Source organism: Natator depressus, chromosome 1 (assembly GCF_965152275.1).
Source record: "Natator depressus isolate rNatDep1 chromosome 1, rNatDep2.hap1, whole genome shotgun sequence".
Taxonomy (NCBI): Eukaryota; Metazoa; Chordata; order Testudines; family Cheloniidae; genus Natator; species Natator depressus.
Window position 1 is genome coordinate 31,474,260 of NC_134234.1, and position 25,114 is coordinate 31,499,373.

The following is a 25,114-nucleotide window of genomic DNA, read 5'->3' on the forward strand; positions in this document are numbered from 1 at the left end:
TGCTTGAAGAGATTTTGGGGTTGTTTGAAAATCAGAAGAGGGGTTCAGAAAAGATTTGTTTCAGGATGTGATCCTCATCAAATATGAGTTGTAATTTTCTGATTGTACCTTGCATGGTTTCTAGTGTGGGGTTGTTGGAGACCCCAGGGTATGGCCACTAGTTAAGTTTCATAGATATTTAGGTCAGAAGGGACCATTATGATCATCTAGTCTGACCTCCTGCACAACTCAGGCCACAGAATTTCACCCACCACTCCTGCAAAAAACCTCACACCTATATCTGTGCTATTGAAGTCCTCAAATCGTAGTTTAAAGACGTCAAGGAGCAGAGAATCCTCCAGCAAGTGACCCATGCTACAGAGGAAGGCGAAAAACCTCCAGGGCCTCTTCCAATCTGCCCTGGAGGAAAATTCCTTCCCGACCCCAAATATGGCGATCAGCTAAACCCTGAGCATATGGGCAAGATTCGTCAGCCAGATACTACAGAAAGTTGAGGGGATGGAAGGCCATAAGGGTCGAGGAAGTCTCCCTGCTGAAGGCCTAAGGGCTTCTTCTCAACCCCCCTTAATAGAATTCAGGCCTGGCTGGTTTGAGTAAGCTCTTTTGCTCTTAAAACAATGTTGCAGCCGCAGATAATGCCTTATAGTGTAAGGTTTGCTGACACCAAGTTAAAAATAATAGGAGAGAAACAACTACAAGGCCAGACAAAATGTGCTGGTTGTTTAAGTTGCTAGGAATGCTTGTTAGAGGTTGCAGGAAATAAACATTGTTGTAACCCATATAAGGAAGGCAGAGTATTTGTGCAAAATTTTAATTGGCTAATGTGTAGTGCAGTAGCATTAAAAAATATAAAAGTGTGTGTAATGACCTGCTCTGGGGTGCAGGATTTGAGATTTTATTTTCCCTGTACCTTGTTTGCAGCTGCAAATAAACTTTTCTGCTTCTCCACCCCGTTGTGATTATTGAGTGAAGCACACCAAGTAACGAACCCCTGCTGTTGTTTTGCCTTTCGGCACTGGGTGCCAGCAACAGGGTGGTAGGTGATAACTATGGTTGTCCGGTCAGTGGGATTTTTGTTGTTGTTTTTGTAATTGAAGCAAGTTCTCCTGGGGTATTTGGGTGGCCCATTCCATGATGTGATCTACTTCTCTGGTGGAGTGTCCTTTCTTGGTGAAGATGGTTTTAAATGTGTTTAGGTGTGTGTCCCAGACTTTCTCTTCTGAGCAAATTCTGTGGTACTTGTGTGTCTGGCTGGTTTTCTTGGCGTGTCCGGGGTGGTTGCTGGATCTGTGGAGGTAAGTGTCATGGTCCATGGGTTTCTTGTATATAGTTATTTGTAGGGTTCCATTTTTGAAGCTGATCATGGAGTCCAGTAAGTTGATGCTGGTGCGGGAATGTGCTAGAGAGAGTTTAATAGATGGGGGGTGGCTGTTGAAGTTGTGGTAGAGGGAATTTAGGTCATCTTACCAGAGGATGGAAATATCATCAGTGTATCCCAGGTATATCATGGGTTTTGTTGTGTATTTTTCCAGAAATTCTTCTTTGAGGAGGCCCATGAAGAGGTTGGCATATTGGGAAGCCGTCCTCATACCCATGGCTGTTCCCATCATTTGGACAAAGTGTTTGTTATTTAAAGTAAGGTTGTTGTGGGTGAAGATGAAATGGATGAGTTTGGCAATGCATTTGGGGTGGATTTCTGAGCATTGTTCATTATTTTGTAGGCATTTGAAGCAGGCAGCAATGCTATCATGGTGAGGGACACTGGTGAAAAGGAAGGTGACATCAAGAGTGGCAAGGATGTTATTCTGAAGGAGGTTGTTAATGTTACAGAGTTTCTGGAGGAAATCAGTGTGTCTTGGAGGAAACTGACCCTTTGTTTGCTGAGTGTATCTTGGGAAGCATACAGAAGGTTTCTGGGATGAATTCAAGGGGGGGTGAGAATGTAGTTTTCCTTAGCGATCTTTGCGGAAGGATTTGGTGGTATTTTTAAATGCTTGTGTGAATTTTGGTGTGCAATCATTTGAGTTTGAGTTCTTTATAGTAAATGGTGATGGAGAGTTGTCTGCCTCATTGACATAGTCATCAAGATTAAGGACTACAATGGTGCCCCTTTGTCTGCTGGTTTGATCACTATTTGGTGGCTGGATTTCAGGGACTGCATAGTTATCCCTATGGTGGTGGAGAGATTATTGTGGATGTAATGTTTGTTGAGGAATTCACAGTCGATTTTTTTTCCTGAAGTAATCAGTGTAATGATACAGTGTGTGGTTTTTCCCACTGGGCAGCATCCAGTGAGATGATTCTTTTTTTCTTATGACTGTTGATGGGTGTGACGGGCTACACTCACCTCTTGTGAGTGCCTCCTGTTGGTTGGGTGTGGTGCTGCAATCTTTTTCTGCTCCTGGTGCCCCCTGTGTGTTGCCAACCTCATTAGGCAGCCTTCAGTGGCTCAGTCCTCCAGCCAAGTCACACAGTCAAAAATGGATTAACCCTTTTCAGTGTAGCTAAAGTCCTACAATCTGCCCTCACCAGGGTCTTCAGCCCCATCTCTAGGCTGTTTGAGTCTAGCCTTTTTCTTCGGCGTTTAGTAAAAGGACCAGATGGAACTGTCAGTCAGCCCTCACCAGGGTCTTCAGCCTTGTCTCTGAGCCCTTTAAATCTAGCTCCTTTTCTTGGGTTATTAAACTAGCCTTTCTGGGGCTTATACCACTCCAGCATCGGCTGTTAGGGGGACCCAGGCCCACCCGCTATTCTGGGTCCCAATTCAGGGACTCTATACACAGCAGCTACATACCCCTGCCTCCAGTTTGCTGCTCCTATTCCCTATGCTTTTTCCCACATAACCCCTTTCCTTTCACCTATTACCTTATTGTTACAGTTGCCAGGTCCTCATGTTCCCAGGGCCAGTAAATCAGCCCATCGAGTTCCTCTTGCCTGAAAAGAGCATCCTTCCTTTCTCCTCTGGTCCCAGCCAGGAACTGACCTGCTCAGGCCCTGCAGCTTCTTTTATCTGAGCCTACTGGTCTCTGATTGGCAGCTTCCACAATGACCATCTAGGCAGGCCTGGAGGACCCACCTCTGCTGCTCCTTCCTGGGGCAGAATGAAGTAGAACTGCAGGGCCTACATTAGGGGGCCTCAAAAGGCCAGGTAAACCTCATCATAGTGGAGATGTCGTAGTTATGGGTAATTTCCTCTTTGTTGTGAAAGAATTCCTTGAGGTGGAGTCAACAGAAAAATTCTAATTTTCCACATGTTAGTAGGGTACTAAGGTTCTGAGGTGGGGCAGAAATTCAGTCCCTTGGAGAGTACATATACTTCAGGTCTAGTTAGGGATAGTCTTGACAGGTTGATGGTGTTGGAGTATCATGTAGTATCCATGTGGTGGGTTCTGGTTTCGTGGTTTCTCCCAGAAGTGGTGTTCTGTTCATTGTGGAGTTGTTGTACTTGGTTCGACTTTTTTGTTTTTGTTTTGAATGGCAACAAACGATTAGATCCCGTACTTAATGGGGGCCACATCCTGAAAGAAATCTTTTCTGAACACCCCTTTGCTGGCCTTCTAACAACCCCACAGCCTCGCCAAGCTCATTATCAGATATATCCTGCCCACAAACCAGGACACACCAACTCAAAGCAGCAGTAGACCCTGCCAGAACAACAGATGCAAAACCTGCAAACATATCTCCACAACTACGATGATCAACACCTCCCCAAAACACCTTTCAAGATCCCGGGGTCCTACACGTCTATCACAATGTGTGGTGTACCTCATGTAGCACATCAAATGCCCCAACAACAATTATGTGGCTAAACCAGACAATCATTATGCTCTCAAATGAACTCACACAGAGAAATGATAAAACACAAAATACCTTATCATCTTTGGGGGAACACTTTTCACACAATGATCACTCTATATCTGAGCTATCAGTCCTCATCCTCAAAGGAAACCTGCACATCTTCAAAAGATGAGCCTGGGAACTTAAATTCATAACTCTGCTGGACTCTAAAAACCAAGCATGTAACAGAGACATTGGTTTTATGGCTCCTTACAACAATTTGCCACACACTGTACTGCCTGCTAACCCTTAACTGTCCACTTCATTTTAACATGTCCTACTGTATGGGTGAACCCTTTATGCTTAACAATCTGTCCCATCTTGGACACTCTGGTTACCTTCTCCAGACCTGCAGAAGAGCTTTGTGATGCTCAAAAGCTTGTTCCTTTTCTCCAGCAGAAGTTGGTCCAACAAAAGATATTGCCTCACCTAACTTGTCTCCCTCATATCCTGGCACCAACACAACTACAACACTGCAGTAGACTTGATTTACATTCCATGCAGCGAATGCACAATGCAGTAGTTAGGCTTTCAACACTCACCTAGTTACCTATCATGCCAGCTCACATTTTCTCAGCTTCTTGATTGGTGACCTGTCAGACACTAGACAGATTGTTAGATTTATTTTTAAATTCAGTCCACCATAGGTTCTGCTTATTTAAGTGGTTTATTGATTCCCCGGTGTCCAGAATAGATCCTTTGCTGTGCTAACTCTGGATTATTATCCAGCCCAGCCAGAAATATTATTCTGTATTCCTTGAAGTCAATGACATTGCCTGCTTAGTCTCTGCAGTTCCTTGCAGAAAGGATTTAAGTGTTTTATTCTTAAATGTTTTAGATTCATAGATTAATTTGATCTGGATTTTTTCCTTGCCACTGAACTTTGCCTTGGTTTAACATTAAACCTGGACCCTGACCTGCATAGGCAGACACTTACACCCTCATGCAGTCCCACTGTGGCTCTTTACAGGGAAGGGTTCTATCTATGGGTATCTGATTTACAGGATTAGTCCCGTGCTTCATTCATTCCACTCGTTGCCAGCTGACTGCTGGGTGAAAATCAGTAGGCTTGTTAATATATATATGCCCCTCAGTGATCTAGTCCAATGCTACCTTAAGGGTCTGCCTTCCTGTCTCTGACTCACCATGTGATTTATGTTCATGGGGTGCGCTAGAATGTTATGTCCCAAGTGTGGACACTGAGTAGCCAGCCCACACCTCTGACATTCACTCCCTGCATATTGAGCACAAGGGAGACCACTTCTGGAAAGAACTGGATGAAACACCTCACCAACAGGCCTCCACAGTTGATTAAATCCTAGTTTCCTGGTGGACTGACAGAGCAACAAGCAGCAGGGAGACGATGGTGTTCAGACTCCCTACGGAGATCTTAAGTCTGAACTTAAGACCTGCAATGTTCCCAGATACTATGATGATGGTCATCAAAAATAAATGCGTGTAATATTAATAACTGCTGCATTAACTATGTTGTACTATATTAGTCTGTTATATGTTATTAAAACATAAAGTCTCTCTAGTACCAGATAGAGTGATACTCAGCTCATAGTCCTGTAGAATCCTTTACTCAAAATTTATTTGGTTCTGTCACTTTTCTTCTTTGACCCTCAGTGTGTCTTTTTTAAATGAGTTTAATCTGCATGTGATTTAATATAGTCACTGATACTAAGATGGACTGCACATTGGTTTACAATCTGTATTTTTAATTGATTAGGTCTTTAAAACATCAACTGAAGTCATGTCAGCCTCTTGTGTTTGCATTTATTATGCTTTCTCTCTTTTATAGCCTACCCACATTGGGTGGAGAAGCTTAACAATACTCAGTTAGACAGTGGAGAGCAGCTCCGATGGGAATGCAAAGCCACTGGAAAGCCACGACCCACCTATCATTGGCTGAAGAATGGAGTCCCTCTTTGGGTACAGGTATAGTGCTCAATAAGCCACCAGTAAATTGTAGTTTCCTCTTTAATTCAGCGAAAGTGAGCTGGGAAAATAGTGCTGAAGAGGAAATGCTTCAGAAAGGAGATTTTTCTTTTTCTATTCATATTTAAAGCCTTGGATAATGTAGCGCCAGTTTTCCTGTGGGTCTGCCTCTTGAATTATGTCAAAGTATGTGAAATCAGGTGAGCTGGAAATTTTCACTCGCTACCTGTAATCCAAACAGGATAGCAGGCAGGGCCTTTTTTATTCAGAATCCATGACTCTGAAATATTCTCGCCCTTACTATCAGTAAACTAGTGATATCCTTCTGAGCAAGATTGGGCAATTTTTGTTTGTTTCTGCTTTTGATTATGATGTTTATGGTTGAGTTGTTTATTATATCTTTCTGAGTGTTTGTGTATAGGGTCATATTGTAAATGGCCCTTGTATGGCTGAGCAAAAAAGTGGACCTGCTCCTTGATGTGTAAGTTACACCAGTGTAGAGTCCATAAACACAGACTCCCTTAAACATCACCAGCTACATGTATGTTAGATATGACATGGTATATTCTTATTATAGCTCTCATGTTCCTCATCATTAATGCACTAATACAAAGTATGGCTTTTTCTCAATAGCCATGTCTGATTTTTGCACCTGTAAAAATCTGATGGTTTAATAACTCTTCTGTGAAAAGCAAAGCCCCCACCTCTCATGCCAATATCATTGGCCTGTTCCATCAGGGAATTCCAGGTCCTTACTGCACTGATCTGACAAGTTTTAAAATAAGATCTATGTTAGAGTGTTTCTCTATGCAAATGACCAACATTGGCATGGTCTGGATTTTTTTCTTTCTTTCAACTGAGTCATCACCTCATCTCACGTTGTTTTATTTTTATGCAGCATATTTCTATTCTTTATCGCCTCCAAATGCTAAGAGGAGTTAAAAAAAAAAGCGTTTGTAGACTCTTCATGCATTGCTAGGTTAAAACAAAATTGTTCAATTCTGGAAGAAAATGTCTCCATATGTTAATGAATTCATAGAATGGATTTATAAATATAAAAGATCTGCTATGCCTTTCTTTTCAGTGAACACTTCATCTATCTGTGAAAATCGACCAATTATGAAAACAATGAGAGAGCAAACATATAAGGCAGTTTATTTTTGACGTCCTGAGGCACTGAAAACAAGTTTATATGCCTTAGCTTTTCCATATCTGCCTTTCTGGAGGTGGGTGGAAAATCAGTCCAGACTTTGGAGCACTTTTAATCTCTGTGCTTTTGTGGTCTTGAGATTTTCCAAACAGCCAATACAGACTTTGCAAATTCCATTTCAACTTGAAACTCAGACCTCAAAAAAGAGAAGGGTATTGATTAATCCCATATACATTTTCAAATGCAATTTTATTAATATATTTTAACTCACACCTAATAGTCTTAAGTAATGAAACTGAAGAACGTATTGCACAGCTCAAATTATTCATCATATAGCCACATGCAGTGCAAATTTCCCTACACAGCTGTCAGTGCACCTTGCTTCTGACCTTCAGCAATTATTTTCTATTAATAGGCCTTTTCAGATGAGATGCTGCAATTAATACAAAGGCAACTTGATCCTGCTACCCTTATTCACATGAGTAGTCTTGTATGAAAATAGTGCCATTCCTGCGAATCAGACTACTCATGTGCATAACGAAGTATTGCAGGTTTGGCCTAGTAATGTGTTCGATTATATGGTGGGTTTGGTATGTAAACAAACATTCACTATGGACTCCTTTGAGACCACCAAACACATTTCCCTTGTGACCTAAACTACATCTGAACCCTGGTTCCTTAGCGAGGAAGGTAACTCCTTGCTGAAGGTTGGCAGAGTACTCTTTGCTGAACCATTTTTAAAAAGCAAGTTGATGTAGTGGATCATGGGGAAAAAAACAGTGCTCAGGGATGTTGCATTTACAGTCAAATAAAATAACCCAGAGGGAAATTCATTTTTTGGTCTTTTCAGACCCCAAAATATTTTATGTTTCTCATTCTCTGGAGGACAAAAGGAAGTAATCCAAAAAAATTCACTCTAGTAAATTGCTAAATTATATTTTAACCACATTGATTTATTTTATTATTTTATTTTACTTTATTGCTCCCTTGCCTAAAACTAAGAACCCAGCAAATCCACTTCATTTGTTTGCTTTTGTAGAATTATTTTTTTCATTCCATTACAGAGCAGGGTTGAGATGGTTAATGGTGTACTGATGATCCACAGTGTGAATCTCTCAGATGCTGGAATGTACCAATGCTTAGCAGAAAATAAATATGGAACCATTTATGCCAGTGCTGAGCTGAAGATTTTAGGTGAGTAATGTCTGAACAGAATAGGATTGCTCTCCTCTTTCTTTTTGATAATTACATGGCTCCATGGTCTGTCATGATAAAGAGATCCTACATCTCCAACCTTAGCAGAATTGGATAAAAACTGTATAATTAATTTGGCTGGGTTCCTCTTTTCCTCTTTCTTTTATTCATGTGTGAGTGTGTCCTTGGTTGCCTAGGGGTTGACAAGTACTTTTGCTACCAGATTGGTATCTTTTTGAAACTCCTCCTTCAGTTATGCTTAGTGATTTCTTCTAACCTAACACCAAATTCTGTATGTGGGACAATGTGCAGTGGGGAAATTCTAACTGTGTGTTCAAATGCACAACCAAATCCCCTGACACACACATACATTTTCACCCCCTCTAACCTGTGAAAATGTAATGAACCCTGTTCATTGCAAAGTTCCCTTGCTATGGTACTCTCGGAGTGTAGTTTCATTGTTTAACATGCACTCTAACATATCTCTGTGTTTGTCGTTATACAGTGAATGCAACATGGCCAGTATAATCCTGCTGTAGTAACCTTAAACTTTTCACATCATGACTTTTTGTGCTGCCATAATAATGCATTAACCTAGTAGTTGCATTCCTGGTTTTTGTTATGAAGCAAACAGAACAAATTAAATTGTCCATTTTTAATAATGTTATCATTAAAATTATCCAAAATTAGGTTTTGAAATTCAGGCATTGTTGAGAAATTAGTGTGGGGGGAGGGCCCCGGGGAGGGATGAGGGATGAGCTGTCACTTTTGCTGCTGAGTGAATTTTTTGCAAGGCTAGCTTAACAGGTACACAGACCCATGGAATTACAAAGGGATGCTGAACCTTCACATTGTAAAATTACCATAAGTTAGAGTCACACTGCAATACCCTTACTTGCATTGTTTAGTACCTTATGCTTCAGATAGACCCATTTAAATCAATGGGACTGTTCAAGGAGTAAGGTACTACTCAACATATAAAAAGGTCACTCAATTGGGCTATTAGTTTTTAAAATATCTCTGAATTTGGAAAAAAAATTGCAGCCAAAATTGTAAACATCTTGAAATCCTTCCAGAAAACTAGAAATATATTTTCAATTTTCCACAGCTGGCTTTCAGGAAGAAAAAAGGCAAAACAACTAAAAAGCCCATCAACAAACTCTTTGTAACAACTAACAGCTTTGGGTGGATTTGTGGAATTTAAAATATACTAATATTTTGAGCTAATTACTGTAATAAAGGTATTTAATTTTATTGTTGATTTCTCCAGACTTTCTCTAAAGCTGCTAGATTTCACAAATAATCTAATTTTAATATGTTGATATGAACGACTTCTTATTAATTGATAGGTTGATTAAATTCTAGTCTTGCCATTGGAATTGGATGCTGGTTTAATGGCATTTTTTTGTATACATGCCATATGATCTGTATTATAATAGATTCCTAACAAAAAAGTGAAAATGGATGATGAACCATCTGTTAGAATTCGTTGAAATGGAAGGTGCTGATTGTTCTCTATAGAACTAACATATTTCTTTTTAACAGCCTCAGCTCCCACTTTTGCACTAAATCAGATGAAGAAAACTTTAATTATTACCAGGGGCCAAGAAGTTGTCATTGAGTGCAAACCACAAGCCTCTCCAAAACCAACCATCACTTGGAAGAAAGGAGACAAAGCAGTAAGAGGGAATAAGAGGTCAGAAGTCTCTTCAGTAAACTAAGTATTAATGCAGTTAATGTGGTTTCATATGGAAAGTACAGCAAGTGACAAGAGGCACACATATGCTATGTATGTACGAGAGTGCATGTATAGTAGTTACTAGACAAGCTGATTAGTTTGACAGTAGTGAAATTATCTTCCCTGTAGTGGATGGACATTGTTATTAACTTTGGGATCAAAGCTCTGCTGGTTTAAACAATGATGCAGAAAAGGCAAAAAATGGTTTCCTTTTTTGTTTATTCCTTGTTCTTCATTTCAGCAATGCTGCATTTATGATATGAAGGTGCTACACATCTTGTGGTTCAGTAGATGAAATGTTTGTAGGCTGTGATTGCTGTGGTGATGACATGAGAACACCACGTTTGTTAAAGATAGTTTTACAAGGGACCCAAGCTAAGCTTGACAGCTTGTTGTCAATGGAGTCCTGTTCAAGAGTGCTTTGAAAAACATTGCACAGAACAACAATACAGTTAAACAACAAGATTAAAGTCTATAATAAATCATTTTGGTACTTAATGGCACATCTGTTTAACAGGCTCTGTTTGATTAAATAAATTCTGTCCAGCTCTGTACTTTAAACACAGTTAAAGCAGCTGCAGGTCAGATGCCAACTGCACTTGCATTACTCAAGAAAACACTACTATACATTAGAGCAGTTTTGCCAGCCTTGACATGGACTTTAATAATACACAATAATGGTATCTTCTTTCTTGTAATGTTATATGAATGGACCACTTAAACTGACTTGTCTGGCATTACTGTGAAGTATAAAAGCGAGGTCTTTTTGCATTTATATGATACTGATCAAAGCCGTACAGTGCATCTCTTTCGGTAAGCGGTGGAAGGCGAATGTTATCTTGTTTGTGATCTTTGCAAATGGCAATTTAGTTTCATGTTGTTTTTGTTCTGAAAAAGAAAAAGGACAATATTTCATATGATTTTGGCTCCTTTTGGAAAGATAAGGCAATGTATGACATCAACTATTTTACCCATTAGTATATAGATGTGGTTTTGGAATGGTATATTTTGATAATGCGGGTGTGTAGATAAAGGTAAGTTATAAGGCTGATATTAACCATATCAAGCACTACTAATAATGAGATCTGTCTGCCATTCTTTGTTGAACTTCTGTAGTGATCAAAACGAAAGAGACTTTCGTTTTGCCTGGATTTGTAAAAGCTGACTATTTACTTTTATTAAGCTTCTGTGTTTGTTCAGGCCATTTTGATCTAACACTTCTTTGTGTCCGGCCAGCTGATGTCTGCTGGTGACAGGATACAGTCCAGAGCTAACAGAATGCCTTTGATTAAACTGAGTTTCATTATTTTTTTAATGATAACAGAAAACCAAGATGTAGACTGTAGTTCTGTAGGATGTATCCAGAGGTATATAGTAAATTATTTGACATTCCTACACACACTGGCGGATCTGATCCCTGTGTCCCTGCAATATAGTCATGACTTTGATAGTATATTTGATATTAAACAAATAGAGCCAAATTCTGCCCTCTGTTGTTTTAATAGAGTTATTTCTGATTTACACTGGTGCAACAGCATGCCAATGTTTTGAATTGGGCCAATGCTATCATAAATATAGTGGATTCAGTTACAAGAAATCAAGAAGTATGTTAACAATAAGCGAGATGAAGTGTACTAAAAATAATAAAAACAAAAACAACAACTATAAGTAAGGATAGTTTCAGGAAAATAAAATGTGTACCTGTTGGCATACTTGGTATCTGTCTATTAGTGATGGGTGAACTGAAGAAGGCTTTGAGGGTTAGTATGAACACTTATCTGATGCTTTTTCATACATAGCCTAACTCTGGTCTAAAAATCTCATGAGAACAGGATTTCATGTTAGATTTCTGATGCATGCTGGTTCTCGCTGGATTAGAAATATCATGGTGAAAATAGCCTTTTTCATCTTATTTATTCTTCTTAGTTTTGACCATGAGTAGCAGGGGACATGAAGAGGCATTCAAGATAAAAAGAGCTGACTGAACTTTTCAAGTCTTAGAAAGGTTTGGTTTGTGTTCTATTTAGCTTTCACTCAAACGTACAGAATAGTTCTTATGTTAGTCAGAGTGCACCTATCTCTACTGTTTATACCTAGGGGCAAAATCAGTTACAGAGGATCTCATTTCTGACCCTCTGTACAGAATTCCTATAACAATACTAATAGAGTCTATTGGAAGAGGAGACGAGTAAGGCCATCAAATGAAGGACTGATGTGTTGGGGAAGATGTTAATTTTGTGGGGAAGGAGCCTGTTTTTCCCATGCTTTGGAGGACTCTTTTGGGGGACTTATACAAGTTACCTACTACACATTTTAAAAGAGAGAGAGAGAGGAAGGAAAAATACTCTTGTTTTGGTGAATATGGTCAAGTATTCTTTCAGTTAACTTCTTTATATAAAATGACTACCTGAGACCCAGCTTGTGAATCCCTTACTTCCCCTGGTGGGTAGATACTAAGATGAATAATTCCTTTGATTTCACCTAGAAGAGCTTTGAATATCAGGGTAGAGACCTTGAGCTGATTTGGGTTTTCCTCAATAAAGTCTTAACCCATTCAAAATAAAAATTAATTAATGAAAGTATTTTGGATAGTTAGAATGTAATTACCTAGGATGGAATTTGGCCAGAACACAAAAGTTAATGCTATTGTTGTTTCTAGTTTTAAATATTTGGGAGGTGCTTAAATGCTATGGTAATCGGTGTCATGTAAGCACTAACAGGAGTATCCACCATAAATGTTTCCATTAATTGTCTGAGAATAGTTTAAAATAGTGTTAAAAGCCCTTACTCATCACATTCTATTTGACTCCTTTGCTTTGTATGATAGAAAATGATAGGATTGACACTATATACTGTCCATAGTTCTTTGTGCTCCTGCTATTAATCTGCATTTGGCTTTTTAAGTTCATCATAACTTTGTAAAACATTCTAGAAAAAGGAATGGACTCTGGACCAAGGACGTAGTGTTTTGATCCAGAGGAGGCTTAAAATAGAAGTTTTGTGTTTGCATTTGAGACAAATCAAGGCTGGGACTGAAGTTCTGAAATAGAAGTTTTGGTCTCTCATGACCTCTTCTTGCAAGGTTTTGGCCACCAAGTCCAGAAGTCATGCAAGATCAGCTATCCTCATGGGATTTCAGACCTCAGCCAGATGTAGAAAACAAGGCCCTTCTCATTTGTAATCAAACCCACACTCAAACTCTAGCATCAGATTCTGGTCTAGACCCTGCTGAAATTCAGGGGAGTGGAATGACTGTTCAGATTTGACGATCCAGTTTGGAGCCCATTTCTAGTGAAAACTAGCTTAGTTCTAGTTTGTAAAGCTAAAGAAGCAGAAAAACAGACGTTTTGATCAAACTTTTCAAGCACACAATAAACCTTGAAAAATTCAATATAATTGACTGGAATTTGCTGTCAGTTACACTTATATAATACTCGAGTAACTCCATTGAAGTCAGAGATCAGACTCTGTGCAAATGTTATTTATAAATGCTTTAAAATACCTTTTGTGCAGGCTTTTGTAAACCGATGAAATTTTATAATGATTTACTACTTCAGAAATTTTAGTAAGCCATTTCTCTGTGTACCATAATCTCTCTTTCATCACTTTTTTAAGGTCACCTACCTTTCTCCTCTAGATTTATTCTTGCGGCAGTGACTGTAGCTGATGTTTAAACTGATATGTTTGGGGAGTCGTAGGTGTTAAAAGCTTCATAAGACTTTGTTCATCCGTTTTTGTTCTCTCTCTCTTTTGCATCCAAAGTATTCTTCTCATTTTAAATTCATACTGGATTTTCACTCTAGCTCATTATTTTCATTAGATGGCCAGTAATTATAGTTAAAATAAAATCATCCAAAAGCACTCTAGCAGTGCAAAAAATGCTATTAAGACTCTATTATTACTTCCCATTCAGCTCCCTTTATTTACAGAAGACTAAGTGTAGGGGACGGGAAATTTTTGTCCAACAAACAGCTAACTTGAGAAAGACAGTGTTTTTACAGGTGAAATTTGTTTTGTTTTATTTTTGTCTGAGTTTCCTTTTCTTTTGAGTCTAAGCTATAATGGAGACTTCACCAATGTCCTTTGTATAGCTAGATTTGCTCTTGGGCTATTTTATTTTTCTGATAGTTTTGAGGAATCACTCCATTTCTATTTGTCACCATCAAACCATTGCCCTTAGAATGAAGGTCCAGTGGACTTGTGAAAGAAACCCAAGAGTCACATAAATCACTGTCAGCACCACAACCCTTGCATGTTTCCTCTAACCCCTGGTATCTGAGGTCACTGTTTTACTGGCTATATTCACCTGCCCCAGATCCAATGCTGATTTCTGCCCAGTGTAAATATCTAAGGATCTGCACATACTTATTAATTAAACATTCCTTTGAGGTAGATAGATATCTAGCAATCACTTCACCCACCACTGAAATGCAGCCACTTTTCACATGGAACACAATTGTTTACCTTCCTGCCAGCGCCATACAAAACAGTTTTAGACGGGAAGTGAAGAATACCTTATTCAGTTAAAGCTGTGGGGGGAATTCTGGATAGTTAGAACTGAATTACCTTAGATGGAATTTGGCCAGAACACAAAAGTTAACACCTATCCCTACACTGAGTGCCATGACACCATTAATAACTGCAGATGACTGGGATCTTTGTTTTACATTTCATCTGAATGATGGCACCTCCAGCTGTACTCCCAATACCGACAGAGGAGCCTTTGACCCATAATGAAAAGGATTTCATATTGAATCAACATCTGTACTTCCTGCATCATTGAAATATTCACTGGAGGTCTTCCATTCTTGTCTTGCCTAAAGCTGTTTAGTTATTGAGATCTGTAAACTGCTGTTACCAGTTACCAGTTCAAAATCTTTCCACCAGTTAGTGGAGAGTGACAAAGTTGCTGCTGGAATACAAGTTTCCAAGTTTCTTATAGGCAAGACTGGTTGTATTGCCTATCATTAAAGTTGTCCAACACTTTCCATTGTAAGAACCTGTTTCCAATTGCTTATAATAACTTTACCAAACTTTAACTGTTTGAGTTGAAAGTGTCCATATTGGGTGTCTTCCTCAGGCTAAATATATACATTTAAATGAGCCAAAAGAGTTCAGTTATCTTTAAGGCAGTTGAATGCTGCACTAGAGAAATGGATTCCACCTCTGTCTCTTATGTGATTCTAGACAAGTCATTTAACCCAAACTGTGAAGAGCTGGTCACTCATGTGTTCCTCATTTTCTGAGTGCTCACAGCTAGACCTGAACGAAATGGGAGCTGTACTTTGAAAATATAAAGACTTATACCACTATACAGGTCCTAAGCTTTTCAATGTAGGCACCCAAAACCAGTGGATAATTTTTACCTTAATCTTTCTGTGCCTCAATTTCCCATTTGTAAAGTAGGGATAATACTGCACCCTCATTTCATTGGGACGTTAATAAAATAAACTGATTAATATTTGAGAAGAATTCAGATACTGTAGTTTGTGTGGGTATGTGTATGTACGTGTGTAATATATCTTGTATGGTGAAATTGGTTACTATATAACGGCAGGATTGCTACAATGTTGTAGTGAGATATAAGGATGAGATTATTTTAGCATACTTTTCAACTACTTTTGTCATAAACTCAGATTGATATTAAAACCATTGAACCAGAGATCTTGTACATCCCGATTTTAGTCAGCCTTTCTTTGTTGTTCAATTAGTTAAAGAACACAGAGCACTTAAATCTAAAAATAGAATAACTGAAACAGTCAGAAATGGGCAGGCTTTTATACTCCTTTGGTCTCTCAGTGTAATTCATTTCCAAGTTTGACAGGTTCTTATTACAGCATTGCTCTTCACTGCTATATTTAGGGACCTATGAATGTTTCAATTTTGAGTTTCTATTTTAAAAGGATTTATAGCTCAAGTTTAAAAAGGGGGGCAGGGGGCTAAACCTCGGCAAGAAGGATATGAGTCAGTAGGTAAAGTTTTACCCCAAAACAAACAGACATATTTTGGTCATTTTATGTCACATTTGAAAACATACGTAGGCTCCCTTTATCAGAGGGGCCTCTGAACTTTATTGGGAGGGTTCCGGGGAAAAGCCTGTGTGCTGCAATCGAGCCTTAGAGACTACAACTCCATTGATGCCTTGGGGAAAGGGGGAGAGACTTCCCCCTGCAGGAAGAGCAGGCGGTAAACTCCATTTTGGGGAAAGGAGTGAGATTGCTGCTGTGGAGCTCTGTCCATAGCAGCAGCTGCTGCTAGGAAGCCAGAAGCTACTGCTGAGAGCCTGCAGGGGTTTTGATCAAGCTGGGAGCTTCAGAGGCTGTTGGTGGCTTCATTGGAGCTGGGGCAGAGACTATTGCTGTGCCTAGAGCTGACTGAGCTGGGCCTGCAGTGAAAGAACTGGGAGTAACCCCCACTCTGGTTTGGGAAAGTACTTGCAAGGGAAGGGGCAGAGCAGAGAGACTGAGTCTGAGGAGAGGCAGAGTGATCTTCCCACCGAACCAGGACCCAGAGCTGCTGACCTTCGGTGGAGCCAGCTCCAGTCATCAGCAGGGTTGCGCCTCTTGTTGCCTTGGCTGGACTGATGCACAGAACCAACAGAGCACTGGCTCCAGCTGCAGATCTCCCAGCATGCCCACGCAAGCAAGTGCCTAGGACTCTGAAATCCAGAGCAGTGTACACTCTGGGGTGGGGTAAACGGTGGCACTGTAAATGCCAGATACATAAGTGTCATTTATTACTGTATATTATATTTGTTAATTGATTTTATTCAACTGCCCCTGTGGATCTAAATGAGGATTGACATGTAATCTTAGTCTGTTATACCCTGTTTCTTAAATGGTTAAGTAAAGGAGTGTTAGCTCTAATTAAAGTATATTGGATATATATTATTTTATAATTGGTATTTGAGTTAGACCCATGCCACAGGTTATTATTATTATTATTACTATTTGAAGGGGTTTATTCCTGGAGGTTCCCAAGGCATGCCATTGAGCGTGTACAGGGGCGAGCCAGGTGGAGGCACCGCCAATTTAAACTTCCTTTAGGAGTAAAGGGACTGCAGCAGAGGGGTGGATAGAGGATTCCCACTGATCCAGCGTCGCCACTGGGATACTCAGATCTCCTTTAATGTCAACAACATCAGGCGCCCAGGCACACAGGTGAGTGTTGCCTGCTCCCGAGTAACCCAGGGAAGAAAGGGGGGTTACATATATTAACGTAGTTTTATATTGTAGTAAAACAGTAGTCTCTCTGTAGTTAAGGTTCCCACCAACTTCCATTACAAAGCTATTTTAGTCTCCTATAACTTTAGGATGGAATACTGGCTTAGGCTGAAAATTGCCATATTTACTGCGAAGGCAAAGGAATATGTTTCTGCAAAGTCTGTGGAAATTTCACCAAACTATTTTGGAGTTAAAAGCCATTAAGCCATTAGCTTCGACGTCACATGTTGACTTTTGTCTAGTGTTTGCTAAATTCCCTCTAGCTCACAACTGCTTGTTACAACCCATTCACATTTTCCACGTACATCACTTATTGTTCCTTGAAAAAGCATGTACCAAATATACGGGAAGAAAATAGGCTGTAAATAAGTAAAGTTAGCAGCGAGTTTTGTTGTAGATAGTCTGGGGATCCAATCCTGCTTCCACTGATTTTAATACAGGTTATGGACCCAATCCTGCCCTCTGATATGAATGGGAGTTGTTTGCCATCAACTTCAGTGGAAGCATGATCAGATGATATCATAGGTGTCTTGTGAGAGCATGTTGCTTCTATTGGGTGGTTGCTGAGCATTTCTGAACATCATTCTTTGGATATGGATTTAAGCTCTCTCTTTTTTTTTAAAAAAATCCTTGCATGTTGGTAAAATTTTCAAAAGTGCCTAAGGGCTTTCCATGACACGTAGGCTCCTAAGTGACTTTTTAAAATGAGACTGAGGCTCCTAACTCACTTAAGCCTTGCTACACTGAGTGGAGCAATGCCTAAATACCTTTAAGAACCTGGGCCTAAAGCACTTAAGTCTCAAATGTCACTGAATGGTACTAGATGTTCCTAATTGCCTAAGTTGCTTTTGAAAATGAGACTTAGGCTCCTAAGTAACTCAGGCCTTTTTGAAAATTGTGTCCCAGGTCTTCAATTATCTCCACAAAAGAAGGCCACTCAGAAGCTTCAGCTAGGACAACATGAAGCTACCTGCCTTTTGAGAAAGCAGGACTGGAAAGGGCACATTGCAGGTGTACTCTGTACTGTCCACTGGCTGCCATCTGTCTTCTGTGCTGTTATTCAAGGGGCTGGTTATTATCTACAAAGACTTAAATGAACAACATGCCAGATTCTTAGAGGCCTTCCTTCCCACATGGCCCATAACTCTTTGTCCCGGGGTGTACCTCACAAGGACTGGGGGCAAGGATTTTTTAGTTGTGGACCTTTGCCTTTGGAATTTGCTCCCACCAGAAATACATCTGAACCTGGTCATGTTGAGTTCATCTTTTGTTCAGGTTTTCTACTAGCAGCAGGCCTTTTTAGTCCTCATACAGTCAACAAGGCTAGTAATTCCAGATCTTTTGTCAGGCTAGTTGGCTTCACAGCTGCAAGGTTATTCAGAGCATATGCACCCTATCTTCAGGAAAATGTGCTTTGATTCTGAAATAAATAAAGTGTGCCCCAAAATGTATGTTTATGGATGTGCATGCAGGCAATATATTCATTTCTTTATTCTTTCTAAAAAAAAATTATTCAATTTATCCCTGTGTTGAGTTGATGACTTCAAGGAATGTCCTACAGCAACCTCTTAAGACTTCTTCTGGTCAGTGCATGGCCTAACTTTTCCACTGGGTAGATGATTCCTGTTTTATTTCCTGCCTCCACTTTTTTTCTTAATTATTGGATAACAAACAAAAACAATCCTACAGCTCCCTAGAGAAGATAAAGCTGAGAAGCTCAATAATTCTAAGCCGCAAATTATCTCAAGGTACTTGCTCTGTTGTGCTATGTACACCTCCACTTTCAGCATTCTCATCTCAAGTTAATTACCAGTTGAGCTAACAGTTGATAAATATTTATTCTAACTGTGGTTCATTTACTTCAGTTACAATAAATGGTTACCCAAGTTCCTGTATGTGCACCACATAGGCAGAACTTGAGCAAGTCATTAGTTGCTTAAAGGCTTTTCTTTGCTTAAGGCCCCCTAGACTATGACTTTCAGCTTAATTTGTCCTTAATAGAAACTACATCTTAAATTCTTGGAAATTTAAGCATCTAAGTACATGCTATCAACTGATTCCCCCCGCCCCCGCCCCCAATCCCCAAATGGCACTTTAATGATCATGAAGTAGTGAAGAGAGAAGATTCTGAGGACATTTAGAAAGAGGCATTTCATGACAGAAATTCTTATCTACCTTGGAGAGTTATGCAATCACTTCTTTTAGTTTTTTTGCATAAATCATGGTCTAATTTAGCTGTGGATTGCTCATAATGGGAATTAGAGATCCAGTTATAAATTAGAGAAGGGACACAATGATAACCTTGACTATATGATAAAAACAAATAGCAAGATCATCTCCTAGCAAAAAAGGATCTTTGTTCAACAGCAACACTGTTGTGTTAATTGGTCAAATAAAACTGGTTAAAAATGTAGATCATGTGATGTTTTTGTCTGTACTCTTAAAGAACTCTTATTCTGATGTGAAAATCTGAATTCTCTTAAAAAGGAAAGGAGTACTTGTGGCACCTTAGAGACTAACAAATCTATTTGAGCATAAGCTTTCCTGAGCTACAGCTCACTTCATCAGATGCATTCAGCGTGAAGTGAAGTGAAGTGAGCTGTAGCTCACAAAAGCTTATGCTCAAATAAATTTGTTAGTCTCTAAGGTGGCACAAGTACTCCTTTTGTTTTTGCGAGTACAGACTAACTGCTACTCTGAAACCTGAATTCTCTTACTTCACTAGGAAGAATGAAAACAGTAAAAATGTGCAACCTGGCTACGGTGTATGTAGTATAATACCCCTACATTGAAGCCACCCCTTCATTCAAGCCATTTACCACGATTGCAACAGTTAGTTCCAGAATATATATTGCCAGACAGACATAAAATAATGTTTTAAAGAGATAAAGAAAAGGAGGCAAGAACAATTAACTGATCTCCATCTTTATGTGGCTGGCAGTTAAGTTCCTTTATTCCTCATATCTCTCTCCTCCTCTTGGACTTACTTCTAGACAGGATCTCTCTGGTATTGATGGGACTAGCTTTACTCAGTTAGCTCTTCATATCCTCTGACACTTGCTACTTCTTCAGAAACAATGCCAGAGCACTGTAAAGTTCTTCATTCATAAACAGTGCCAGAGTAGAGTCATTATGTAAGGGGACCGTTGCTCCCTTATTAACATTCAGTGGGGGTGTTTTAATTCCCAGTACTAAAAAGGGGGAAGGATCGATGGGGAATTAGGACCCTGAGACTGACAGCCCCCAGGAACAATGGGGAGAGGCCAATGCTCCAGGTCAGCCTGAATGACAGGGTGGGCAGGCTAATCAGGGAGTCAGGAGGCCAGGGAGGTCCCGTCCTCCATTTGAGCTGGAATTGCCTGGGTCAGACAGAGCATGGCCGAGTTAAGGAGAAAGTAGGGGCCCAAGCTGAGCTGGGGAGCAGAGCTGTGCCAGATCCAGAGGGACCAGAAAAGCAGCCCAGAGAGAGCAGACCCTGTCCTGGGAGCAGAGCTGCAGCCCCAAAGCCAGAGGCACAGCCCAGAGAGAGCAGACCTGTCCTGGGAGCAGAGCTGCAGCAACCAGAGCCAGAGGGGCCAGAAAAGGAGCCCAGAAAGCAGGTCAGTGCTGGGAGCAGAGTCACAGAAGCAGCCTGCAGAGCAGACCTGTCCTGGGAGCAGAGCTGCAGCAACCAGAGCCAGAGGGGCCAAAGAAGCAGCCCAGGGAGCTGGAGGCAGAGCAGCAGCAGTGCAGAGACAGAGTGGTGGAGCTGGGGCTGGAGCAGTCTGGAGCCGGGTGTGGTGAGCAGCTGGGGAGAGCGAGGGGGACCCTGGGCAGCGGGCCCAGCACAGGGAGACGCCTCAGCCAAGAGGCTTTGCAGGCCAGGCTTGGATCGTAACCCCGACAGGGCGGGAGCCACACTGGGAAGAAGGGTCCTACCACTTAGAGCCTGAGAGCGTGTGGCCACCACCAGAGCAAGTGTCCAACCCACAGCATCCCTGCAGCACAGCCAGGGCCTGAGAAGGAGGCCTGGGACTTACAAGGAACAGACTGTGAACTGCCCTGACATTCCAGAGACACTGTTTGTGATGTTCCCTGCCACAGAGCGGGGTGATGTGTTTCCTTTAACCTTTCCCATTTTTCCTTATTCTTTTAAAAATTAATTGTTGATTAAATAACTTGCATTTGCTTTAACTTGTATGTAATGGTCAGTGGGTCAGAGAAGTGCCCAGTGCAGAGAGAGTACCCCGGAGTGGGGACACTCTAGCCCCTGTCCTAGGTGACCACAGCAGGGTTGGCGGTCGAGCCCCCAGGAATCCTAGGCCCAGACTTGTTGGGGTTAGGAGGACTCTGCCAGACAGGAGAGTGGAAGGGGAGTCCTCAAGGGCAGGGAGGCTACTGGGTAAAAGAAGTGGGAGCGAGGACTCAAATCCTTTCGCTAGCCCACTTCACCGGGGTAGTGCAGAAGCCAGGAAAGTTCCCCACAGTAGCAGGACTATTCCCCTGCTTACAATTAGTTTAAGTCCAGGATACAGAGGCTTAGCAATCTAATAGATAAAGCACTGGACCAAGACCCAACAGTTCTGAACTCTGTTTTCAGCTCTGACACTGACCTGTTGTGTGACTTTGGGCAAGTGACTCACCTCTCTTTGCTTCTGTTTCTCTGCCCAACTTCTCTTATCTATTTAGAGTATAAGCTGTTTAGGGTAGGGAATGTGTCTTGCTGTCTGTTTGCATGGTGCCTAGCACAAGAAGACCTTGGTCTCATTTTCGGCCTATTGGCACAACATTTATGAAAATAATAATAATAGTACACTCACACACAGAGTGAGGTGTTTCAGCGATGCAAAAAAGTATTTAGTTTGTAGGCTATAAGTTTCATTTCTTAATTAAGAAGCAAAGAAGATAATTAGGAAAAGAAAAAAAAAGAGTCCCAGAGAAAGGAAGGATAGTCAAGAAACAAACTAAGATTAGGGGAGGGGAGTCCTGTTGATCTCTGGAAGAGTGTATAGGTTTCAGGACTATCCATCTGTTTATGGCATGGTACATAGGTTAAGATATATGTCAAACTTTTCTTGCCATCTCTTCGTGCTTTAGCAGTCAGTGTCCAGTGTCAAATTGGAGACTATGACACAAAGGCATGCACACAATGGGAGTTTAACACATGAGCCAGCAAAATTAATTCTGCACCAGGGAAGCACTTTCCTGAGGCAATTCTTTCTGATTTGAAGTAAATGTAACATGGCTGGCATGTCCCTTTCAGGACAGCAACACCTACTGCACCAGGAATTACTGACCTTTATTGTAGATGTGAGGCTATTTCTAGATTCAGAGTCACTGAACCTTTGGGTTAAGATTTGGACTAAAGATGTTATTAATTGGCACGCTCTGCTGCTATACACTCAGTCATTCTCTTGCCTATCCAGCTCGACCCTCTGAATACTGAATTTCGCAAAATGAGTTTTGAGGTCTTGGTCCAATTTCTAGTGGACAAGTTTAACATTGCAGAAATCACAATTATATTTTCCATTAATTTGATACCCTATTGACATTCTCAGCTGCCTGGTCTTCTAAGTATTGGATGGGAATGGAGACTGCACATCCCTCTCACCCCTAGACAGTCAGTATGGAGGGACATTAGTGAGCCTTGCACTTAAAACTATCTCTTTGTATTGTGGACTGAGAATATCAGTCTCTCTGGATGTCCATCCCAAAGTTTTCACAAGCATAAATGCACTTAACTTTTAAAGGGATGCAGTCAATTTAAACATCACATATCTACCTGAAGACTTTGTACCTACTTTTGTTATAAGCAGAACCTAAGATTATTGAAGCTGGGAGAGGCTAAGAATTTTTTTTTTACCTTTTAGTTTATTTTATACATTTGGAAACACTTCATACATCATCAGTTTCACATATCTATTGATTATCAGTTGTATTGCTGGTGTCAGGCACTATCATGATCACATCAGTCTCATACCCTGCTCTGGTCAGTATAAATGTCTATGCAAATTGTACACACTGTGGGTGAGATGCTTGCTCCAATGAAGTCACAGGCAAAACTCCCATTAACTTCAATGGGCCAGGATTTTACCCTGTTATCTAAGACCCCTGTATTTTGCATGTTCCTTTCAGTATTTGTCATTAGAGAGCTCTTTTGCTACTGCTCATAAAACAAATGAGAGCCAATTATATAAATGTTAGAGCGAAAGGAATCCTAATTTTTTTGAGTGTATGCAACTGCCTTCCATTGTAGTCAAGTTTAAAACTGAATGAGGCTTTTTTTTAATATACCAGCAGTAAAAGGAGAGAACTCACTTATTGATTTATTTTTTAAAAAAGAAACAATTGAGTCAGCTGTCAGCACAGTATTTGCAAAGATATTCAATGAGTATTTGTCTATATTTTCCACTCTGCCCTCCCAGATGCCACTCTCTACATTCTTTTTTATTATTTCTTGCCCAGTGTTTGTAAGTCCTCACAATGTATTATTAGACACTAATGTGCTGTTTTCTCCCAGATTATTAATAAAGATGTTAAGTAAAACTAGCCCCAGCATTAATACCTGCTGTTGCTCACTCGAGACCTTACCCAACATGATAGATTGCCTTTTATTAGCTGTCCTTCAGCCCATTGTCCGTGTATATAAAGGTCAATAAGCTCTTTATAGAATGCTCATTACATGAGAGACTCTTATCTCTTTGGTACATCTGAGCTGAAGCTAATCAACCTAAAGATGTGAAATGGGTGAATTGAAATATACTATGGTGCCATTATATTCACTGTGCTAACAGTTGTTTTAACATCCCTAAAGGTTTAAAAATTTACAAATTCCAATTAAAAATTCAGGAAGCTCTCTGAGAAAAGTATGTTATTTTCATGTATGCTGATTTAAGAACACCATGCATAAAATAGTTTCATCACATTGTCTAATATTGTTGGAAAGTGATGATATGGTGTCAAACAAGGTGATGTAAGTCAGACAACATAATAACAACAAAATGCACTTTCAAAGACTATTAGGTATGTGCTGTAGCATCTGAAATCCCTTTGATTTTTACAGAGCTCTCTGAATAATCCAAGACAAAGGCTCTCCATGCTCTCCTTTTTCCTATTTTTGAAGCGGCTGTCACCTTTTTCAGAGTATTCTTAGCCACCCCATACTGATTTCTCTGCAGGAACAATACTAATTCTTCAAGGGAATCTCTCTTTAGAGTTCTCTTTATATCACCCTTCACCCCCTTCTTTCTCCCCGTTTGTTCCAACAGACATTTTTCTAATTCTTTTGTGGTTTTCTCAGACCCTCTTTCTGTCCCCTTCTGGAGATATTCTTCACCGCTTAACATTTGTAGTCGCTACACAATCCTGTGTGAGGTGCCTCTGGTGTGGGTTCTTCCTCCTAAGAGTCCACCAGCAAATTTATAAATGCATAGATTTCAAGAAGGAAGGGACCAGTGTGATCCTCTAGTCTGACCTGCTGTATAACACTGGCCATAGAACTTCCCCAAAATAATTCTTAGAGCATACTTTTTAGAAAAGAAAATCCAAGCTTTATTTTAATATTGTCAGTGATGGAGACTCCACCACTTTGGTAAATTGTTCCAATGGTTAATTTCTCTCACTGTTAAAAATGTACACCTTATTTCCAGTCTGAATTTGACTGGCTTCAACTTTTAGCCATTGGAATCTGTTATATCTTTCTCTGATAGATTGAAGAAGCCATTATTAAAGATTTGTTTATCATGTAAGTACTTATCAATGGTAATCAAGTCACCCCATAACCTTCTCTTTGTTAAGCTAAATAAATTGAGCTTCTTGACTCTATCACTATAAGGCATGCTTTCTAATCCTTTAATCATTCTCATGGCTCTTCTCTGAACCTGCTCCAGTTTATCAACATCCTTCTTGAATTGTGGACATCAGAACTGAACACACTATTCCAGCAGCAGTCGCACCAGTGCCAAATACAAATAACCCTTCCACTCCTACTTGAGATTCCCATTTATGTATCCAAGGATTGTATTAGTCCATTTGGCCACAAAGTCGCACTGT

General features: G+C 40.3%; 1 protein-coding gene across 2 annotated transcripts in view; it reads left to right on the forward strand.

The window, feature by feature from the left end:
• CNTN5 (contactin 5) overlaps positions 1–25,114 on the forward strand; it is a 955,706-nt gene that overhangs the window by 773,861 nt on the left and 156,731 nt on the right. Inside the window, exons 11-13 of one of the 2 annotated variants that reach the window (XM_074957075.1) lie at positions 5,642–5,772; positions 7,993–8,122; positions 9,668–9,818. In XM_074957075.1, the coding sequence (XP_074813176.1) occupies positions 5,642–5,772; positions 7,993–8,122; positions 9,668–9,818 (412 nt within the window). Of the gene's footprint in view, positions 1–5,641; positions 5,779–7,992; positions 8,123–9,667; positions 9,819–25,114 lie in introns of both variants that reach the window. The other variant, XM_074957069.1, reaches the window with a different exon arrangement.